General features: G+C 45.0%; 1 protein-coding gene across 1 annotated transcript in view; it reads right to left on the minus strand.

Annotated features, from left to right (window-relative positions):
- Positions 1 to 21143, minus strand: part of LOC135247476 (transmembrane protein 150A-like) — a 40107-nt gene that overhangs the window by 4548 nt on the left and 14416 nt on the right. Inside the window, exons 4-6 of the mRNA XM_064320965.1 lie at positions 18850 to 18936; positions 13792 to 13859; positions 4446 to 4573 (exon numbers count right to left, since the gene is read on the minus strand). Of these exons, the coding sequence (XP_064177035.1) occupies positions 4446 to 4573; positions 13792 to 13859; positions 18850 to 18936 (283 nt within the window). The remainder of the gene's footprint in view (positions 1 to 4445; positions 4574 to 13791; positions 13860 to 18849; positions 18937 to 21143) is intronic.

The following is a 21143-nucleotide window of genomic DNA, read 5'->3' on the forward strand; positions in this document are numbered from 1 at the left end:
AGGAGGCCTGGACGTGGCCTTTGGGAGTCTGGAAACTTCCCCATTGATGGCATCACGTCATCGTCAAACATCTGCATGCAGCTGTTTCAGAGGAATCTTTGGTGGCTGCATCTGAGTTCTGTCCCTCCCTTCTCCCTTTCACTTGTTCCTACCCCTTGGCTTTTCACAAACCCGTGCCAGAGTAAGGGCATCCGAATGCGTAACAGCAAAGGCAAGCGCTGCACCACAGCTGTTAAAGACCTGGTGTAATCACGTTTTTTCTTGCAACTGCACTTATTAGGCCACAAAATACTTATTTATTTATTTATTTTCAAATTTATAATCAGGAAAGTCGTAAAAATTTCCTTTTGATCTTAAGTATTTCATTTCAAACTGGAGGTCTAACACAGAGTGACATTCCATATGGAAACTGTCAGCCCAATAAACGTGTCGCACAGCTGGCTGGGTAAAATGTGCGTAATGAACATGGTCTCAAAATCACTAGTACCAAGGCATAAAAGCTTGGATGCTTTCAAGATAAAAACTTTAAGATTTAAAATCTTAACTGAATAAAACGGGATTAATACCACAGCATTTTTGGTTCTTCATTTATACCTATTACAATTTTCATTTTAAAAAAAACCAGACCAACTGACTTCTGATTTCACTTTAATAGCCTCTCAGGCTGCGTAAGCAGACCCTGGTCTTGCACAAGTCTTGAAGAGCAAGTGGTTGCCGTACAGCTCAGCTCCTTCAGGCGTTTGGCTCTCAGGCTATAGGCTACTGTCTCTTGCCCCCTTCCCGTAACTCAGCCCCCCTCCACCTAATGCTCATTTCCCATAAATGTCCTAAACACAGCACAATTGGGGAGGGGATACAGCATGGGCGCAAGCGCGCTCAAAACCACAAACATTCACAGATGTTAGCTAGCTTCGAGAGTGACTGAAAAACTGAAACTACACCGTCTTACAAGTCAGCAGGCATGCATAATCGGCGGTTGGGCACTGATTTTCCAGTGAAATAATCTATTTCCTTTGAAACGCCACTCTCTGGTTTCAGTACGCAGTCAATTGTGGTACATAAAGAGGAAAAGGCCAGTTTGTTATTGGGCGATGTATTATCGGCTGATGGGTATCGCTACATTGTCACTGTCACCAACATTGCACTATCGCTCGACTTTGATACTGAACACTGTCTCTCATAAACTGTATAAACACGTAACCGATAAGAACGCACAGCCGAAGAGAAAAAACTGACTAAATTATACGTAAAATATTTCAGTCATCTCGACCTTTATCAGATATCTGGCAAACAATGGGAGAGAACGGGTATACATAACATCAGATCACCTAAACAGGTGTACGTAGTTACATCTTATAGGAGAATTTCTTCCTAGAGTATCAGGCTACAGACATAACATGACTTATATTAACTAGTCAGAGACCATCACAATGTATCAAGGCACAACAAGAGAAAAATACATATACCATACATAAAGAGAAGTATGGTGCCAACCTGTTACAAATGCAAATTTAGTCAATAATCTGGCTCAAACGTGTTCATAATTCCCTTTTAAGAACAACATAAGTCAGGGGGCCTCACAGGAAGTGATGGCTACTGTACCTGCACTCATGTTTTGGAGATGACTGCTGTGCGGTCATGACCTAGAACATCTGGTTTACAGTATACTTGACGTTTCAAATGATTTGCTGCTGTACGATGAAAGGAGAGAGCCCATTACTTCAGGCAGGCGTTCCATTTGTAATAAGTTTAGGCCTGGATTTAATCAACCTTCTTCCTTGACATCGACTAACAAATAAATAAGTCTGTTTTAATTCATAGTTTGGGTCTGTTGTCAGTAATACACATTCTGACGTCTAATGGTGATTTTTCAGTCCTACATCTATCTACTGTAGTTTACACTCTATAGGCTACTTGTGGCATTGCAAAATACCCTTTCACTGAATACAAGTGGCTTGTCTAACTTTTGTACAGCATTAGAGCAAAGCAGACCATACAATCCAATGACCTGCAAGTAGAATAAAACTAGAGATATAAAAACTGGAGATAAAGCCCACTGGAGAGAACACTGTTCATAAAACGGCATGAGTTGTAGCAAAAAAAAAAATCCAAAGCTACAAACATTCTTGTTTTTAAGCTGTGGTCGATTTAAACAGGCTATATTTAAGGAACACAAGCAGGGCAGTCCTTGTCTTGGGAATATTTTACTAACCAAATGGTAACAATGAAACAAAATCCATTAATGCATTCTTTATTCTTACTACTGTACATTACCGGAAAAATATGAAGTCACCTTGAAGTAGCAACAGTCTATTTTTCCACAGTTTGATGTCTTCCTGTGCTAAAACCATTAAGCTGAATTTGCAGTATGCTACAAATTTGCAATCCAAAGTAAAACAGTAACCACAAAAGGCAGGTGCCCTTTCTTGTATCTGACCAATAAATTATAATTCTGGACATCATTCACTTGACGAAAACTAATTTTCTGTTGTAAGAACTTTGTACGTCCGGCAGCAAAACAGACTTTATTGGAGTACGGCGCCAGAATAATCGGGTAAGGTTTGTTCTGATTTGATTAAACTGCATATGCCCTTAAACAGCCTAAGTACACTTCATTGAATCCCTCTGTCTGTCTCCTGGGCTTGATTGTGTACTGCTAAGCTGAAGTGATGTAGTGGTCAATTCTCAACAGAGCCCAATCATTTTTTTTTACATTTAACTCTGTTTGAAAAGCCACAACAGTTTTAGCGACAGTGCCAAACCAGTCAAGTGAGAGTCTGATTGCTGTGGACATGCCGACGGTGATCTCGACCATTTGAGCAAATGCGTTCCAACGGATTCAGCTCTTGAATTAATTATGAAACCATGTGGAATGATCCTCACTGTTAAGAGTAAGGCAAGGTGCTCAAAACTCAAGGCAGAACAGTCTTAGAAGACCGCCTTCTGGATTTTACCACATGTCATAGCGCAACTCTTTCCAGGCCGATGCAGCTAGGCCAAACTTTCCAAGGGAGCCATCTACACTCCGCCATTTTCCACAAGGACCGTGCCACGTCATTTCCAACAGAGGCCTGCCTGCGAACAGAGCCTGGCTTTAAAAACACCACCAAAATACTCTGGAGGAGGGAAGTGAGAAGCTACAGACGCACACGTTTTTCCCGGTTCGCGCACTCCCACGGAACGGCGAACCGCGCAGGATTTTCGCAAGAGACGGCACGTGCGAGCGCGCAGAGGTCGCGCGCTCTAGCGGGAACTCGGGAGCTGGACGCGTATCAAAGGCGGAGATCGGGAGGGGGAGGCTTTCCCGCGTCTCCCCGAGTTCTTAGGGATCGTAAATCACCGCAGAGCGTCCCCCTGCATCGCGCCGGGCGGCAGGGGGCCGGGGTCAGAGTGCGCGGCGCGCGCGGTCCAGGACAAACACCGCGCCGAGTCTGAGGCCTGTTGTTGGACGGGCTTGTTGAGAGCTCATTGTTTACAGTACGTTATCAGGGGGAAGACCTCCCACTCTGCGTCTCTGCGGCATCCGTCTTCAGCGCCGCACCCCCCCACCCCCGTCCAGTAATAGCATGCTCAGTGTGGTTTCTGAAAAATGAAGACTTCATCGTTTCAAAAATAAATAAAACAAAATATGCTTTCAGGTTAAAGTAACATGACGCTTCTAAATAACATTTTTGATGGCTTAAGCTAAAGACTGCACTTTATATCTCCATTAATACACACCTTGTTCATTCTCAAACTCATATTGTTTTGGGTGTTTTTTGCCTCATAAACATAAGCATAATTTTATTTTACACATAAATGTTAAATACTGGAATTTGTGAGTTCAAAACATTTTCACCTAACAAATTCCACCAGTGTTGGTTGTTTCATTAAAGTTCAGAGACGCTGCCCAGAATATCTCCCGGAAGTTCATTATTAGTTACGTTTTATTAGTATCCTGTCACAACGCTATCACCAACGAAGATAGAGCACAAAGATCAACAGACGAAGCAGCATCACTGGTCTCCGTCCATAAATGGTAGCACTAACCATAAGCATCAAAGTGCAGATATGGCCTAGCAATAACATCACTAGAGACAATTCCTGGAAAAGCGAGTGAAATGTGTACAAAGTGAGACCATAATCAAGAGCCAGTGTAAGCAAAGGACTTTTTTTTAACCTAAGAAATTTAAGGCATTATGCAACCCCTGGAAAAAAGAAGCCAAACCAAACAGAGTGGGGATGAATGATTCTTAGAAACTTTCTCCACAAAAATATAGCGCGTGCTGTATGTTTTGCGTGCGAGTAGACTACAGGGGTGTCTGTGTGCGTGAGTACAGTGCGTGCAGGAGCGTATGCATGTGTGCATGTAACTTACGGCACGAGCGCGTGTCAGTTTGTGTGTGCGTGCGTGCCTGTGTTTGTGTGCGTGTGTGTGTGTGTGCTTGTGATGGATTGGTCCTTACCTGGAAGTTTCCCACCATGATGAGGCCTGCAGCACAGATCCAGCCAGTGGAGAGCCCGGCCGTGTTCAGCACACAGTTCTGGTACTTCTCAACGACAAGGCCGTACCGCAGCAGGCCGATCACCATCACTGGGAGGAAAGACACAAGAGAGATTCACATTTTCACAATTTCAGACCATGGAAGAAAAAGACTCGTGTTCTACCACCCCGAGAGTAAACGCTAGTAGATATTTATGTCGGACGTGGATGACTGCATTACTTAAGACTTTGTATTTTCCCCCCAGATAGAAAAATTTTATAATGATTTCCACTTCTCAAAAAAAAAATGTTCTGGTGATGAATGGTTGCAAGTGGATTAGTATTCTCGTCCAGGAAGAAAGAATGCCTCCAACTCCCAGAATGCCTTGTTCAGGCATGTTTCCACACTGCTGGCCTTGATGAGTCAGCGAGATTCAACCAGACAAAAATGTTTCAAGTGCTCCATTTATGCAGAAGATCTTCCACAACTGAACTGTGAATCAGGAGTACAATACACAGAGGGCACTCTGTGAAAGAAAATCACTAACTAGAGCCTACCCTTCATTTATGTGAAAAGAAAGACTAGCAAAAAAGATTTTTGGCACATGGCTCTTACCCATAGCTAAAAAAGAACGACGCTTTTCTTCTGTACACATGTGTATCCTATTGCTTAATTTCTTGTCACGTTACATTAAATTACATTAATTTAGTAGATGCTTTTAAGCAACTAACAACATAGGAGAACAAGACTACATTCCCATTATTCTCATGGGAAATATTACCAGACCTGGCAAACAACATTCCCAGACCTGCAGGTGTGTTTGTGTGTGTGTGCGTTTGTGTGCGCATGGCTGCATACAGGTGAATGTGATAGCAGATAACAGTGTTATATTCATTTGTGCACACGTTTCTCTTATTTACTACTCTAACGGAGTGTTTCCACTAACGGTGTGCCACGGCACTCTGGTGTGCCGTCAGGCGAGGTCAGGTGTGCCGTGTGAAAAATCCTTTAAAAAAAATTTTAATGTGCAAATGAATTTAAAAAACTTAAATGAACAAATCCCATTCACGAAAGCCAAAATAAATGTAATTAAAATGCATATCGTTTAATTAAACCCCCAAAAAACCCCAAAAGAACATTTAGACGTGTGTGGAAGGGGGGGCTGCAGGGTGTTTATTTTTTATGCTTTTGAGAGTGGTGTCCCATGAGATTCTGTAAATTTGGAAAGTGTGCCGCGGAAGGAAAAAGATTGGGAAACGCAGCTCTAACGTGTCTCTGAAGAGTCTTCTGTAAAGTCTTCCATATTTTTTGCCCTGCCTTGCCAATGCCTAATGATGGCTGACAGAGAGCCAACTCCAGGCCCCCTCCTCACCCCATGCCCACCCTCACCCCCATCTCTGCCCCTGCAGTGATAAACACACTCCATTCCTTCCAGACCACACTCATTTATTTCCTGGGATGCTTCCCAGAGTCTTTTTTTCTACAACGTCCCCCCCCCCCCCAAACTCCCTCAAATCCTGTTTCGCCGCTCCCTGCCCGTGGCTGCCAACCCTGACAGAAATGAGAAACAGACATGAGAAGCAGAGACCTGCTGCTATAGCAGGCATGGATAACCGCTCCCACTCTATGGATAACCCCTCCCACCAACAGTCCCACAGTGTTTTGCAGGTTTCAGGAATCAACTGCCAGCATTTAACGCCATCTCACTTCCTACTGCAGAACCACCTCCTGCACTTACAAAGGGTCTGATTTCAGAACTTAGTTGCTGAGATAGACCAACAAACAAAAGACAAAACAAAACCTCCCCATCTAAAAGCTGAACTCCCTTCATCACTAGACCCGGATCAGAAATGGACACGGACCTCACAGAGAGCGAGGCAGAGTCTGAAGGCCTCAGAGCACCCAGAGATGCATGGGAGTCGCCATGGGAAGAGTAAATGTTTACAGCTTCTAGGCTGAATCACTCTGTGGAGTGCGGTTAGTCACTGGGAATAAAGACCACAGTTACAGGGCCAGGAAGTGATGTGTTACTTTCTGTTATTCTTCTCACATGAACACCGCTGTAAAAGCTGATTTCGAACTGCTGTTTTCCGCTGGGGCTCCACGGGTGTATGAGATGAGATGAGATCCACGGTGCCAAAAGCAGCAGCAGCATTCCATCTCAAACTGGGAACATCTGAAGCACAGGCCAATCAAACTGGGGACATCTGAAGCACAGGCCAATCAAACTGGGAACATCTGAAGCACAGGCCAATCAAACAGGGAACATCTGAAGCACAGGCCAATCAAACTGGGGACATCTGAAGCACAGGCCAATCAATCTGGGGACATCTGAAGCACAGGCCAATCAAACAGGGAACATCTGAAGCACCGGCCAATCAAACTGCGAACATCTGAAGCACAGGCCAATCAAACTGGGAAAATCTGAAGCACAGGCCAATCAAACTGGGAACATCTGAAGCACATTCGCACCTGACGTGACCCAATGTTCCTTTAAACAGCAGTGGCAGATAAACACGTGTACTCCTTCCTTCCTTCCTCTCTCTCTCTCTCTCTCTCTCTCTCTCACACACACACACACTGAATATACCCAACTAGCATGCATCATCCACACAATGAAACTGACACTGTTGTACAGCTCACATACTGGTACTGTTCGTATACAGGTTTGGAACTGGATTTGCAACTCTGGTGCAGTAGGCTTGATTCCCAGGTTGAATGCTCCAGTAGTACACTTGAGAAAGGTGCTTAGCCTGCATTGCTTCAGTAAATAACCAGCTGTACAAACGGATTATGTGTAAAAGAATGTAAGCTGGGCAAGTCGCTCTGAATAAATGCCTGCTTAATGGCTAAAGTGCTCATGTTCCAGCACTGTGAAATGAAACAATATTAAGAAATAACAAAACATTATTTCATAGAATGTAACACTTAAACATTGATTGTGATTGATAAACACTGTAGATATTGACAGTAACTATTTTATTAAAAATCTTGTATTCACTGGCTTTCCAAAGGGAGAGTGGTGCTGCAATTGAACAGCGGTTGGTCTTATTTTGGTTGGGCAGTGTTAAAAAGGAGCCTTGTGAAGGTAGGGCCAAACCCAACACCAAGCGTTAATGGTCACATGACCCCGCCCCCAGCACTGGGGTGGATAAGAATGCTGTTACACTGGGAACGCTGTGGCTGAAACTTCACACGGTCCATTTTTCTAATGGTGAAAAAGGCCAGAGCTACTGGTTTTGCAGAATTAGCCAGTAAAGCGCACAGCGAAGGCAGACTGCTCCATACGGTCCACTGGACTGGGGCCGGTAGCACTCCGCGGCACAGTCCGTACCCCGCCTCGGAGAAAAATAAACCCGCGTTGCCTCTGAAGTAGCGGTCAAACCAAAAAGGCTATTGTTTCAGTGGGTGGGCAACGCGAGACAGTGCTGGGAGGGGAAAGAGCCGGGGGGGGCACACGCCCAGACATCCCGGCTGAGCGAGCGCCCTGACCCCCCCTAAAGGGACGGGGAACAGGACGCTCCTCCCGATCGGCGGGGGGTGCATACCTCACCTTCCTGCCCCACCTGTGACGGTTGGAACTCTGAGAACTGGCCTGTGGAACTCTCAGAGCAGTAGGGACCTGAGTTTTCATTCCTTTAAACCCTGGTTTTTCTTTCTCATATGATCCTCACCATGTCTTCGGAAGTGCCTGGGCCTCACACACAAGGTGTAGTTGTGTTACATTTAAAGTGGTCAGTCTTCTCTTTTTTGTGTTTTTGTCAACTTATGTTGCCTGTGTGATTGGCTTTGTGTAAAATGCTTTAAAATGCTTTTAAAAATGAAGACGGGCCTGAAAATCTATGAATATTCGTGCCTTCAAAAGTCTAAAATACACTTGATTTTACTTACTGTACGTATGTGCATACTGAAGGCTTCTAGTTTACTTCAACATATTTTATGTTCAAATACTGAAAGCAAAGGTACAACACAATCGTAAATAATACAGCCTTGCACCCTATTTGTACTGTAATAATTTACATAATCACATCACTGACTGTTTATTAATTATATTTATTATTTATATTAATTATACCATATATTATATTTAATTATATTGTGTTAATGAAATAATAAGGAAAATAAACTTTCATGTTGGGAGCTTAAATGAACAACAGAGATTCATTCACTCTGTATCACTCTATATTCCATCTATATTAACTCACAGTCAGGCTAGAAGATTCATTAGATCAAATTAATCCACTGTTTTAATTTCTATGCAGGTTACACACACTCATGAATATCAATGAGAATAATCAAATTATTTTGTTTGGAAAATGTGGAACAAATTAAAGATCTCTGCAATGCATATTTGCTAATGAAGTAGCCACCTCTGTAGTCCATTATTTGAATAATTGAATGTTTGAACTTACCCAGCACTCAAATACGCATTAGACCAAAACAAGTCAGTATGTGGTATAGATTGCTCCAACAAAACACAGCTGTGTGTGACTGAATGCTTTTGCAATAGCCAAACCATAAAAAACACTGCAACCTAAGTTAACCTATATAAAAGCATCTATTAAGCAAACAAACTGGATTGTAAAAAGCAATTTGGTATGGTGAGTAAGAGAATAAGGTCACAGCGACTAACGTTAAAATCGCACTGCGGTGGGCTGCATGTTTTGCAAACATTATGTTTTTATGTTGCAAAATCTCACGTGGGATGCAATAGGTGCCTGGCTCTCCGGTCCTACCATGAATCACTGCATGACAGAAAAACGGGAGTCATGGCTTGGTTTGTGCGTGTTTGTGTGTGTGCGAGCGTGCGTGCCTGCGTGTGTGTGTGCTGTTCTATGCATTACAACAGTGTGGCACGTCTCTGTGGTCTGAATCATTTGATTCGGAGAAATTTGATTAGGAGAAATTTTCGCGGAGAAATCAGATTAAAATATGTTCATTATTAAGTTTAAACTTGACTGAAATGCATGTGATACAGCGTTTTGTGTGCATGTAACTTAAACGCAAGCAGAAAATCATCACGTTTTCATCAAGGAACTGCATGGTGTTTTTGGCCAACTAATTTTACGATGCCACAACTGGAGCTACTGTATGTTTGACTTAATTAGCATTAATTCATAACACACGTTCCCCATCAACTGGCATTGATTTTTTTTATATATCTGCAGTTGTGTAGGCAGTCTGAGAGAACATTTCACTCCTCACAACTTACTGCACTGTCCAGCTGAGTGTTAAGCACATTCCATGAAATTAAACCATGTACAGCAAAAAGGAACGTCCTGGAACACGTTCTCATGACAGAGGTCAAGTGAAATAGGCTGTGGCCCTTTCGTTTCCTTCTTTTTTCGCTTTGTCAGCCCTTGTGGTCAGTTAAACCATTGTCTTCATCTGTTTTATATGGCTTTATATATAATATTACTATATAATTTTGTATTTCCACACATGCACAGACCACAGGCAACATATTTGTGTCTTAAGGTAATGCACTGAAAGGATCATTCTTAAAAAGTGGCCCTAACATTCTGCTAGGGTTGTTTTTATGGATGCAGTAGATGGTGATGATTCACTTTTTCGACAGAGAGCAATGTTTCACCGTTTCCACCCGGAGACAGGACGGAAGAAACCAAACAAAAAAGAGGACACTGAGAGACAGGGCTGCGCCTTTAAACTTCATTGTCTGTGTTTAAAAAGAACCGTATTTGCAATCACCCCAGCTCAAAGCTTGGAATTCTAAACCACTTCCAAGAGGAGGGGAAAGGCCTGCCCTTTCCTAGTAGCAAAGGAAACGTTATGTGAACAAACATGACCTGGCTGCTCCAATGCATTCTCTTGTGTCTGTCCATTCACCAACCGGGACAAGATGCCCCAAAAAACTTTTGCCTTTCAGTGACGGTCCTCCCACGCCATAAGGTACAGTTATCTAATTCAGGACCATGTGAAGTTTCAGCCACAGCGTTCCCAGGGTAACGGCATTCTTATCCACCCCAGTGTGGGGGGCGGGGTCATGTGACCATTGGCGCTCGGTGCTGGGTTCGGCCCTACCTTCGCAGGCTCCTGTTTATCGCTGCCCAACCAAAATGAGACCAGCCGCTGTTCAAACAAACACAGCGGAAGGCAGACAAGCTGGGCCTCGCTCGATAAGGTTGTTGCATAAGGGCCGCATTAAAAAAAGAACAAAAAAAAAAACACACAGAAATGCCATCTGGTCCCGCTGCCCAGCCCATGCCCCGCCCCCAGTGACACACAATACGCCCCGGGAGGTCGAGCCATATGTCTGTGCACTGGGGTGCCGTGGCACCGCCCCCGTCCTCCACCCACTGCACGTCAAAATAAAACAGGCGTCCCTTCAGTAGCGACTGCAGACGGCGTGACCCGGGGTCGACCCTGGGGCCAAAGGTCACAGTCGAGCTGCAGCGGCAGACAGGCTAGCAGCTCTCCGTCGAATTTGCGTCGGGTTGCAGCGGCCAAAATCCCGACTGAGCGCTCTCTATTTCAGTTGACTTGCGGGGTCATCTTGCTCTTGAAGGCTTTGTCTGTTGTTCCCGTCTATGTTTGCTTTGCTAATGCTGTTTTCAAACAGGCCTCAGTTGTTCACTTTCATCATCCTCCCCTAATGCGCCCCGTGCTTGCTCTCAGGCATGAATCTGTACTTCCGTACACGGCTACATGGCTTAAGATACATTTGCAGTCTTCTGAGGAAAAAAGCCAGCAAGTACTGGCCAACTCAAAAACTCTGGTAAATTAGTGTTTCACTGGGCTAAACCAGGTGCAGTCAAAATCAGTAGCAACTTCGACAGTCTGATTTGGGTATATCCAAACGACTACCTTCCTTGAGTTTAGCTTTCTAATGGAGTCACCATTTATCTGGGATTGAAATGAACTGAACAGCTGCAAGAGATGGAAAGGAAGCACTTCTAAAGCAAGCACTAAAAAAATAACAATAATAAATCAAAAAGATACATAAATGTTGCTGGCGGTTTGATTCCCCACCACGGCACTTGATGTACTATGATCCCCTCTTTCCTCTCTGATTCCCTGATGTGAATAAAGTAAAAATAGATAAGGAGGGCTGACAGTCCAATCTCTTAAAAATATATACATCAAGACTTACATTTCATGTCTAGGGGAAATATTTACATTTCACGTCCTGGGGAAATCGTATTTATTGGTGGTTGGAGTTCATGTGGGATATGTAATATGAGCCAATCTACTTTTTGGGAGACAGGTAAGGGGGGAGGCTAAATAAATCTGGAAATCTGGGCAAATGCTTCTCTCTCAGGTCTCCCTTGATGCTCCCGTTACAAAAAAAATGACTACAGCTAACTGCAAAGTTATACTGTGGTTTAACAGAACAACGGTGAAGTGCAATGCATTTAAATGCAGTATAGAAGTGCATTCATGAAACCTTCAAATGAAGCAGAGAAACTGCATTATAACTGCAGTAATACTGCAAACACAACTGCGTCCAACTACTGCAGAAATACTGCAATAATTGCCACCATAACAACTACAGTTGAGCTGCAGTTATTTTTTATTTTCCGTTCCCGTAAACGCCCCCCCGGGGGACGGCCGCGGGTCCCGCCCTGGCTTTAGCGCCGAGAACACTCAGGGGCCAATCCTTCCAGCGGCTCGCGACCACCAGAGGTCCACGGGCGGGTGAGCCAATGAACACGGGTGGGAGGCGGGGCCAGGCAGTCCAACACCACACGTCTGTAGAACTACTGCGGCATAAACGGCTCCCTTGGCTTCCCTTTATTCTGCTTTTAAACCGATCCGTTTCCACGGCGGCCGGGCCAAGCCCTGGCACACTGTCCATTCCCGCCCCCTCCCACAAAAAAAAACATTTTCCACTGGAGTGTTCTTTTCCACTAAAATGGCCCATAATGTTTGGGAAAGGCACCCAGCCAAGCTCCTGGCAGTAGCTGGGGAAAGCAGCTCTGGCCCTGGCCATGCCTGTAACTGCATGGCAGCCAGGCTGGGCCCACTGCTGCTTCTCACAACTGAGACACTACTGAGCCTAACCGGGAGTGGCATCTTACTGAAGTACAAACACACAGACAAACACGCACACACACACACACACACACACACACACACACACAAAGTACATTCCTGATTCAACGCTGCCGACATAGAGGACATTTCTGAAAAGATGTTTCAGTGAATCACTTACCCACCTAACACAAAATGTCCTCACAATGTTACCGGAATGTTCTGTCAATGTGACAACGCTGCTGCCACATTGCAGCAACATTGTGCGAACGTTTTGTGTTAGCTGGGTTAGCCGCTGTGGGAATCAGCATTAAGTGGTTCCCACAAGTTTCCATCTTGTTTTAATGTGAAGAACCAACCACTGTCAACCACTAACTGTACTAAGCCACCCAAGAGGCAGAAGACAAAAATCTATGAATGATCAGGTCTCACATAATGTAAAACTGCAAAAAAAAAACATATCACGTGACTTATAAACAGAAACAAAAAAGGTTAGAGCAATGCAATGGAAAGGATTTCCTCTTCCTAATTTAGAACTTAACCCGTTCAAATTGTTCCTAGAACCCTGCTGGACAGGAACAGGGAACTTTGACTGGACAAAACGTTGCGTGAATCTTTTTGACGCTATTTACTAAGTTTTCATTCCAGACATCCACTCTTTGCACAGTTATTGTGTCACTCACTGAGGGGCACTGCATCAGTGTCACCTGGCACCATTGCCCCCAAAACTTGGCAAGTCAAATGATCCATGTGAGGCTAACCTGATACTACAGCATATATGGTAACAGCATAGTGTGTAGTAATTATAATAATAATAATAATAATAAACTTTATTTGTACAGCACCTTTCATGGAGCGATTCAAAAATGCTTTACACAGTGCAGTGGAGAGAATAAAATGTAAATAAAGTAAAATAAATAAAATTATAAATAAATGAGCATATAAAATTTACAAATAAAATAGTTTGTGATAGATAAACATGCATAAAATATAAATGAAAAAAATATAATAGAAAAACAAAAATAAACATAAGTAAAAATGGGTAAAGATCTTAAAATATTTTAATAAGCAATGATAAAATAGGAAAAATATTATTTAAAAGCCAAAGTAAATAGGCAGGTTTTACGTTTGCTTTTAAAAGTCTCTACAGAGCTCACTTCTCTAATAGTCTCTCTCTAGGAGTCAGATAGCAAGAGAGCAGAGTGGAGATCATACTCTAACACCTAACATCAAATAACCCCTCTGGCCTTCTGACCAGACACCCAGAAAAAACACACGTGGACCTCCGTTCCTCAGCAGTAACCGAGGCGACGGGGGTGCAGCGGGGGACACTCACCCATGAAGGAGCCCGTGCTGCAGATCAGACTGAAGAAGCAGCTCTCTGGGGGCAGGGTACCACACTTACTGCAACACAAGAGAAGACCCCACAAGGGAAGGTCAGAATGACGAGTCAGAGCATAAAAGAACACGCATTAAAAACTAAGGGAACGTTCACATCTGCCCTCGTTCTCTAAAAACCAACTTTTGCAGTTTCGCGGTCATAATTTGGGTGTACAGTACGCTGAAGCCCGAGTTTCATTTCAAGGTCTTTGGAACAAGAGCAACAGGTGTTTGAGCCCAGGGAAAGCACGAACCCGCGGAAAAAAATCTCTGGGTGAAGCAACCAGAGACGAGGCAGATGGTTCCTAACGGGCAGAAAAGTAAACACTTGGAACGCCCTTCCAAACACCATCCATGTGGTTCCATTTACGTGTGGTTCCATTTTTTGTTTGGAGAGTGACCGCACATGACCTTAGAGGGCACCTTTAACACTGACCCCAGGGACCATGTGTTTTAGTTTTTGAAGAAGAGAAAAAAAAAGGGAGGGGGGTAATTTCTCCCAGAACTGTCACTGGTGAGGCTCATGCATTTACAATACCCACTGAGGTGCAGTGCTTTGCCAGTCAACAGCATTTTAAAGCAGCGCTCCATAAACTCCGTATACTTCTGACTCACTCAAAGTTACCCAAGCAGGGGGCAACAGCTCCCAGCAGCGGGATAATTTTGTAAAAAAAAAAATAATTAAAAAAAAAACAATAAAGGATGAATGTGACACACTTGAATATGGCTTAATACAAAATGTTTAAGAAGCCTCTGTACTTAAAAAACCCAAACCCTGATATTTGTTTCATTAGACTTGAACTCCAATCATGGTTTTCCTTTAGACTTAGTGTCACGTTCAATGGATCTTCTCTACAGCTGTGATAGGCTGAGCAGTTTTTCTCCACTTCCTTCTCATTCTCTTCCGCACCTCCCACTATCTCTGTCCCTCTCCTCCTTTCTCGGGCAGCAGTCGTCTCCACATATTTTCCACTCTCTCCATCCAATTAAACTCACATGGCAACAAACAAAACTGCCGAAGTTGCAAAATGACAAGACACACATTCTGAATTAAATATTATTGGGCCCTTGCTTAAACATCCCTCCCAAAATAAGTTAAAAAAAAGAACATACATAGATGAACAAATACAAAAATACAGAGAGGAATTTCAGATGAAGTCTGAGAACATTGAATTAAGATACTATCCTACAAACCTCAACCTTTCCTCTCTTTCCTGGCCTCCCTCCATCTCTTGCTTTCTGCCCCCCCCCCCCTCTTTTGGAGAATTTTAATTAGCATGTATTGTTGGCATGACAGAACCACTCCAGCATCACAAAAGCGGTTTAGAAAAGTAAAATATAAGATCAGCTCTAACCCACTTCACAAATAACCGCCAATAAAATAATCCATATATAAATTAAACTATAATCATAAAACAGAATAGAAAAATATTACATAACTCTACTTCTCTACTTGTTCTTTCCCTCTCTCCGCTTCTCTCTCAGTTTCTCACTCTCTCTCTCTTTCTCTCACATTCCTTCTCTATATTCTTGTACCTACCGTTTCTCCACTTCCCCTTTTACTTACTCTTCCCCCAATTCAGCCAGTTTCACCACCTAAACTTTCACATTGCTGGGTCTTTGGGAGGGTTTGGGTAGGGTGTGGAACTTGGGGGGGGTATGGGGTGCTGAGAGGCTGTGTACCACCTGAGGGGGCTGGTCTGGGGGTCTTTCCCCTCTCTCAGCCAGTCACTGTATGAGTGAGGACGGCTGACCTTTCACCTAGTTAATGGGGCTGCTGCTCCAGCATCTGCATGTGGGACTTCTGAGACACGAGCAGACAAAACAAGCCCTCAGTCCTGTGTGCCAAGTGCCACACTCACACAAACAGACACACACTCTCATGTACACACACACACACACACTCATGCACACACAAACACACTCATGCAAATACACACATACACACACTCACGCACACAGACATGCGCACACACACACACTCATGCACACACAAACACACTCATGCAAGTACACACACACACACACACACACACACAGACATGCACACACACACACTCATGCACACACAAACACACTCATGCAAGTACACACACACACACACACACACACGCACACATACATGCAAATACACACACACACACACACACACACTCATGCACACACACACGCACACACATATGCCTACGCATCAACACACGCAGACACATGCACAAACTCATACAGTACACAGCTCTGCAAGGAGGACATTTTAGAACCAATGCTTCAATAACTTTGAGGTAAGATTTGAAGAGTTCAGTCTTAGCTGTTTGAGAAATCAACATCAAGTTGTTCCCATACGTTTTACATAAATACACACACAAAGGTGCACACATACATGTGTACATACTTACACATACACACACACAGTGTGGTCCATGTATCCACATGGGGCGGAAAATACCACTTTTAAAAACCGACCATACCGCAGGAAAGATAACATTTCACATCCTTAAGCTCTATTATGACATTTTACAGCCCTGCTGAAGAAACGAAACCAAGGCAGCACCCCTTTTCCTGTAACCGGGCGCAGCTTCATCCTTTCTAATGGGGAATTCCTGAGTCAATCGGGCAAGCGTGGACCCATCGAATACCTGCACCCAGAGGCATAAACAGCACATCTGCAACGTTTTCAGAAGCCAGCTTATTGCCTTCCCATTGCCTCCAACCACCACCAAAGTCACCAAAATGTCCACCGTATGGCTGTTTAAAAATAGAAACTCTATTTAACTTTATCTGGGGCCATGACCTCCTATTCTTTCGAGCCTTAAGAGGGCAATGCGGGTCGGGGGGAGGGGGGGCAGAGGGGATAAACCTGAGACACAGAGTGACTGAGAAGATGTTGTATCAAGCAAGAACAGAAGCACAAAGGGACACAAAACACAGATGAGGACCACAGACAATAGCGGTGTGTAGGGTCCCCACAAGGACATTTTGCAGCTTGTTGCAAACAGTCATCTTGGGGACCGCGAACCCCCTCTGTCACAGTCATGAAGTGGTTAACCTGAGGTAACTGTGTGTTCCCCAATCCCCGTCTCTGAGGCCTCACTGAAATATGACCCCCCACCCCTGCGGCCAGGACACTTAGTCACGCTGCCATTGGCTGGCGCCACTCAGCCCATACTGCAGAGCTTGATTTTAATTTGCTCTGTGTGGGTGCCAAGCTGGGCCCAGCGTAAGTCGCCCCCAGTTATCCACACAGGTCTGAGAACCTGTTCATATTGTTTAGGAAAGTCAAGCCACTATGATGGTGCAGCCCTATATCAGCACAAGCCTGCATGATCAAAGAACGTTACAGTTGGGACTACATCAGGGGAGACCTGTGGTAACGTGGTAGAGTTTTGTGTGGTCTGAGCAGGTGTGCGGCTGTGTGAGAGAGGTGCGTGATGGTATAGATAGGCATGTGATGGTGTGACCAGCTGTGTGACGTGCAGGCGTGCGGTTGTCTGTGCAGGTGTGTGACAGTGTATGCAGGTGTGTGATAGTGTGAGCAGGTGTGTGATATGTGCAGATGTGCAGTTGTGGGAGCAGGTGTGTGATGGTGTGTACAGGTGTGTGATAGTGTGAGCAGGTGTGTGATAAGTTCAGGTGTGTGATATGTGCAGGTGTGTGATAGTGTGAGCAGGTGTGTGATATGTGCAGATGTGTGATGGTGTGTGCAGGTGTGTGATAGTGTGAGCAGGTGTGTGATGGTGTGAGCAGGTGTGTGATATGTGCAGGTGTGTGATGGTGTGTGCAGGTGTGTGATAGTGTGAGCAGGTGTGTGATGGTGTGAGCAGGTGCGTGATATGTGCAGGTGTGTGATGGTGTGTGCAGGTGTGTGATAGTGTGAGCAGGTGTGTGATGGTGTGAGCAGGTGTGTGATATGTGCAGGTGTGTGACGGTGTGAGCAGGTGTGTGATATGACCAGTGTGTTGTGTGAGCGGTGTGTGATAGTGGTGCAGGGTGTGCGTGTGAGCAGGTGTGTGATATGACCAGGTGTGTGATGGTGTGAGCAGGTGTGTGATAGTGTGTGCAGGTGTGTGATGGTGTGTGCAGGTGTGTGATGGTGTGAGCAGGTGTGTGATAGTGTGTGTAGGTGTGTGATGGTGTGAGCAGGTGTGTGATAGTGTGTGGAGGTGTGTGATGGTGTGAGCAGGTGTGGGATGGTGTGAGCAGGTGTGTGATAGTGTAAGCAGGTGTGTGATGGTGTGAGCAGGTGTGAGATATGTGCAGGTGTGTGATAGTGTGAGTAGGTGTGTGATGGTGTGTGCAGGTGTGTGATGGTGTGAGCAGGTGTGTGATGGTGTGAGCAGGTGTATATTTGCAGGTGTGTGATGGTGTGAGCAGGTGTGTGATGGTGTGTGCAGGTGTGTGATGGTGTGAGCAGGTGTGTGATATGTGCAGGTGTGGTGTGGCAGGTGTGTGATTGACAGGTGTGTGATGGTGTGAGCAGGTGTGTGATGTGTGTGCAGGTGTGGATGGTGTGTGCAGGTGTGGATGGTGTGAGCAGGTGTGATATGTTGTAGGTGTGTGATGTGTGAGCAGGTGTGTGATAGTGTGAGTGGTGTGGTGAGCAGGTGTGGATGGTGTGAGCAGTGTGTGATAGTGTAGCAGGTGTGTGATGGTGTGAGCAGGTGTGAGATATGCAGGGTGTGTAGTGTGAGTAGGTGTGTGATGGTGTGCATGGTGGTGAGCAGGTGTGTGATGGTGTGAGCAGGTGTTTGCAGTTGTGATGGTGTGAGCAGGTGTGTATTTGCAGGTGTGTGATGGTGTGAGCAGGTGTGTGATGGTGAGGGTGAGCAGGTGTGATTGTAGCAGGTGTGTGATGGTGTGAGCAGGGTGGTAGCAGGTGGATGGTGAGCAGGTGTGTGATGGTGTGAGCAGTGGTGAGGTGTGACAGCGGATAGTGCAGTACGTTATGATGTCAGCAGGTGTGCAGTGGAGTGTGTAAGTACAGTCTGTACGCAGAAGGGTACAGAGCCGGGACACTGACCTGATAAGAGGCACGTTGTCCAGCGTGCAGCACAGCACCGGACCTCCCTGTAGAGACAGCTTCTCCTCACAGGACTCATTATAAACCCTGAATACACACACACACACACACACACACACGCACGGAGACAAAACAAAGATATTTGAGACATAGAACCGCCCACATCCTTAATTAATCGGAAGACACAGTACAGATAGATCTTCCCCTTTCAGAGTTGCATTCAGTTAAAAGCCAAGTGGTAAGAGATAGCATCTGTCTGCTTATCAGCAACTTGATGCAGAAACCCTTTCAAACATCTTAAGTATGAACACATGACCAGGATTACAGGGAGAAATGCACATGAATCTAATGATGTTTTGACAAGGCAAAGACAGAGCAGAGTCCAAGGTCATGATGTATGCAGTACTACTGCGTTGGGTCATGCCATACTGAGAGGGGGTGTGAGAGAGAGCGAGGAATAGAGAGAGAGAGACAGTGGTGAAGCCAAAACTCGATCCAAACTGTGAGAGGGGAACAGGGAGGTGCAATCAGAAGGGCGAGACGAGGGACATCCCGCGCAGGCACGAATCTGGCAGTTTGCTCCAGACTGACAAACCGGGGATATATAGTGCGTAGGCTAACGGCGTGGGGGGGGCGCGGGGGGCGGGGCGCCACCGGCTCCGGTTAGGCATCTCCACGAAAGCAAACCCAGCCGCGAGGCACACAGGTTAATCTGTCAGGGCAAACCGCCGCTCCTTTCGCAAGATGATGATTTCACAAACCGGCCGATTTCCCACCGTCCGAGTTGAGCAATGACTTTTCTCGACCCCCGCGCGCTCTGCCAATTCAGCGACGGCTGTGCCCGTCGTTAAGAAAAGTATTCGGACCGAGGGAATGGCACCCCGGTCCCAAGTCGCTCCTACTTGTGAGACTGGCAGGCAGCCAGGAAACAGATGGGATTTGCTTTCTCTGTGGACAGTTTAAGGATGAGCAGATGTTTGTTTATATTTTTTACGGACACCTTGAGACTTCTTACCCACGTTTGCTTTGCACGTGCCATTGAATTGACCCCACCACTCTCGATAAAAGGCTGAAGAATCATACATGCTCACCCTCTTTCTCTCTGTCAGTTTAGCCGTCTCACTCACTCTCTCAAACCTTCAAGCTCTTCACATTCCTCAATCTTTCTAGCTCTATACATTCCTCAATCTTCCTAACTTTTCCTATATCCATCCATATCTATCTATCCATATCTCTGTCTCAGGTTGAGCACAGAGTATAGTTTGATTTCACTCTCCCTCTCTAAGAAATAAACCTCTCTCTATTACATTTGCTCTTGAATGGAGTGGCTTGAATGAGCAGGTGTGTGAAGTGGTGAAGCGTCTTTGCTCTATTCAAGTTAATCTGTAAGGATTATGACTTTTGGTTATTTGGAGACGAGTAACTTGATGATGCCATGAGTAACTTGATGAGGCCACCGAAATGAGTGAAGTGTGAAAGCATGCACCGTGAAACGGATTTCCAAGTTCTGTCACAGTGCATAAGGCTACTGACACCACTGTGCGTCAGCAAAGTTATGAAATGACTTTTTAAAGAGAGAGGAAGCGATACAACTGTGGTGATTTATTTGTTTATAGTGTGACAGGGAAGGTTTTGTTTCAAGAGCCTTCCGGCAGGTTCTGCGATGCATCATCAAGGATGGGAGCCCAAGAGAAACCAAGAGCCAGGACAACCGTAAGGTTACAATCCGCCAAGGATCCCTAGAGAATGCAATTTGTGATTTGTGAGCCCATTTGTGGCCCCGTCTTCTTGACAGTAGATGATGTGAAAACACTGGCCTGTCGGGCTCCTACCATTAACCTACCATTATACCTGAGAAGACTACTACTTCACTGATGGAAAAATAAATTTACATTTTCTAAACATCTGTACCTATATTTCTACCCAAATTAAGAATCATCATCTAGCCTAAGCCTTTTGAGATACTGCTATGACACCTGCACAAGTGCACCCGGGAACTTCTGCTGCACACCCTACCCCTGAGTGCTTTAAAACACCATAATTTGCCACAGAGTACTGCAGGAGACAGCAAACACAGATAAAGTGGACTTCTGGTAGCTAGTGGGTACCAGTCCCATTGTCGAGACACAGGCTAACTCAAAGAACACTGGCTGGCTTGCACCTGCAAACATAGATCCTAGCACCTTAACAAATATATTTTTATTTATTTAATTAGGAATGTTAATTGAGAAATAACTTTCCATTCACAGAGAACAAGTGGGGAAACATGGTAGGTGGGAAATGCAGAGGTATGG

Source organism: Anguilla rostrata, chromosome 2 (genome assembly GCF_018555375.3).
Source record: "Anguilla rostrata isolate EN2019 chromosome 2, ASM1855537v3, whole genome shotgun sequence".
NCBI classification, from domain to species: domain Eukaryota; kingdom Metazoa; phylum Chordata; class Actinopteri; order Anguilliformes; family Anguillidae; genus Anguilla; species Anguilla rostrata.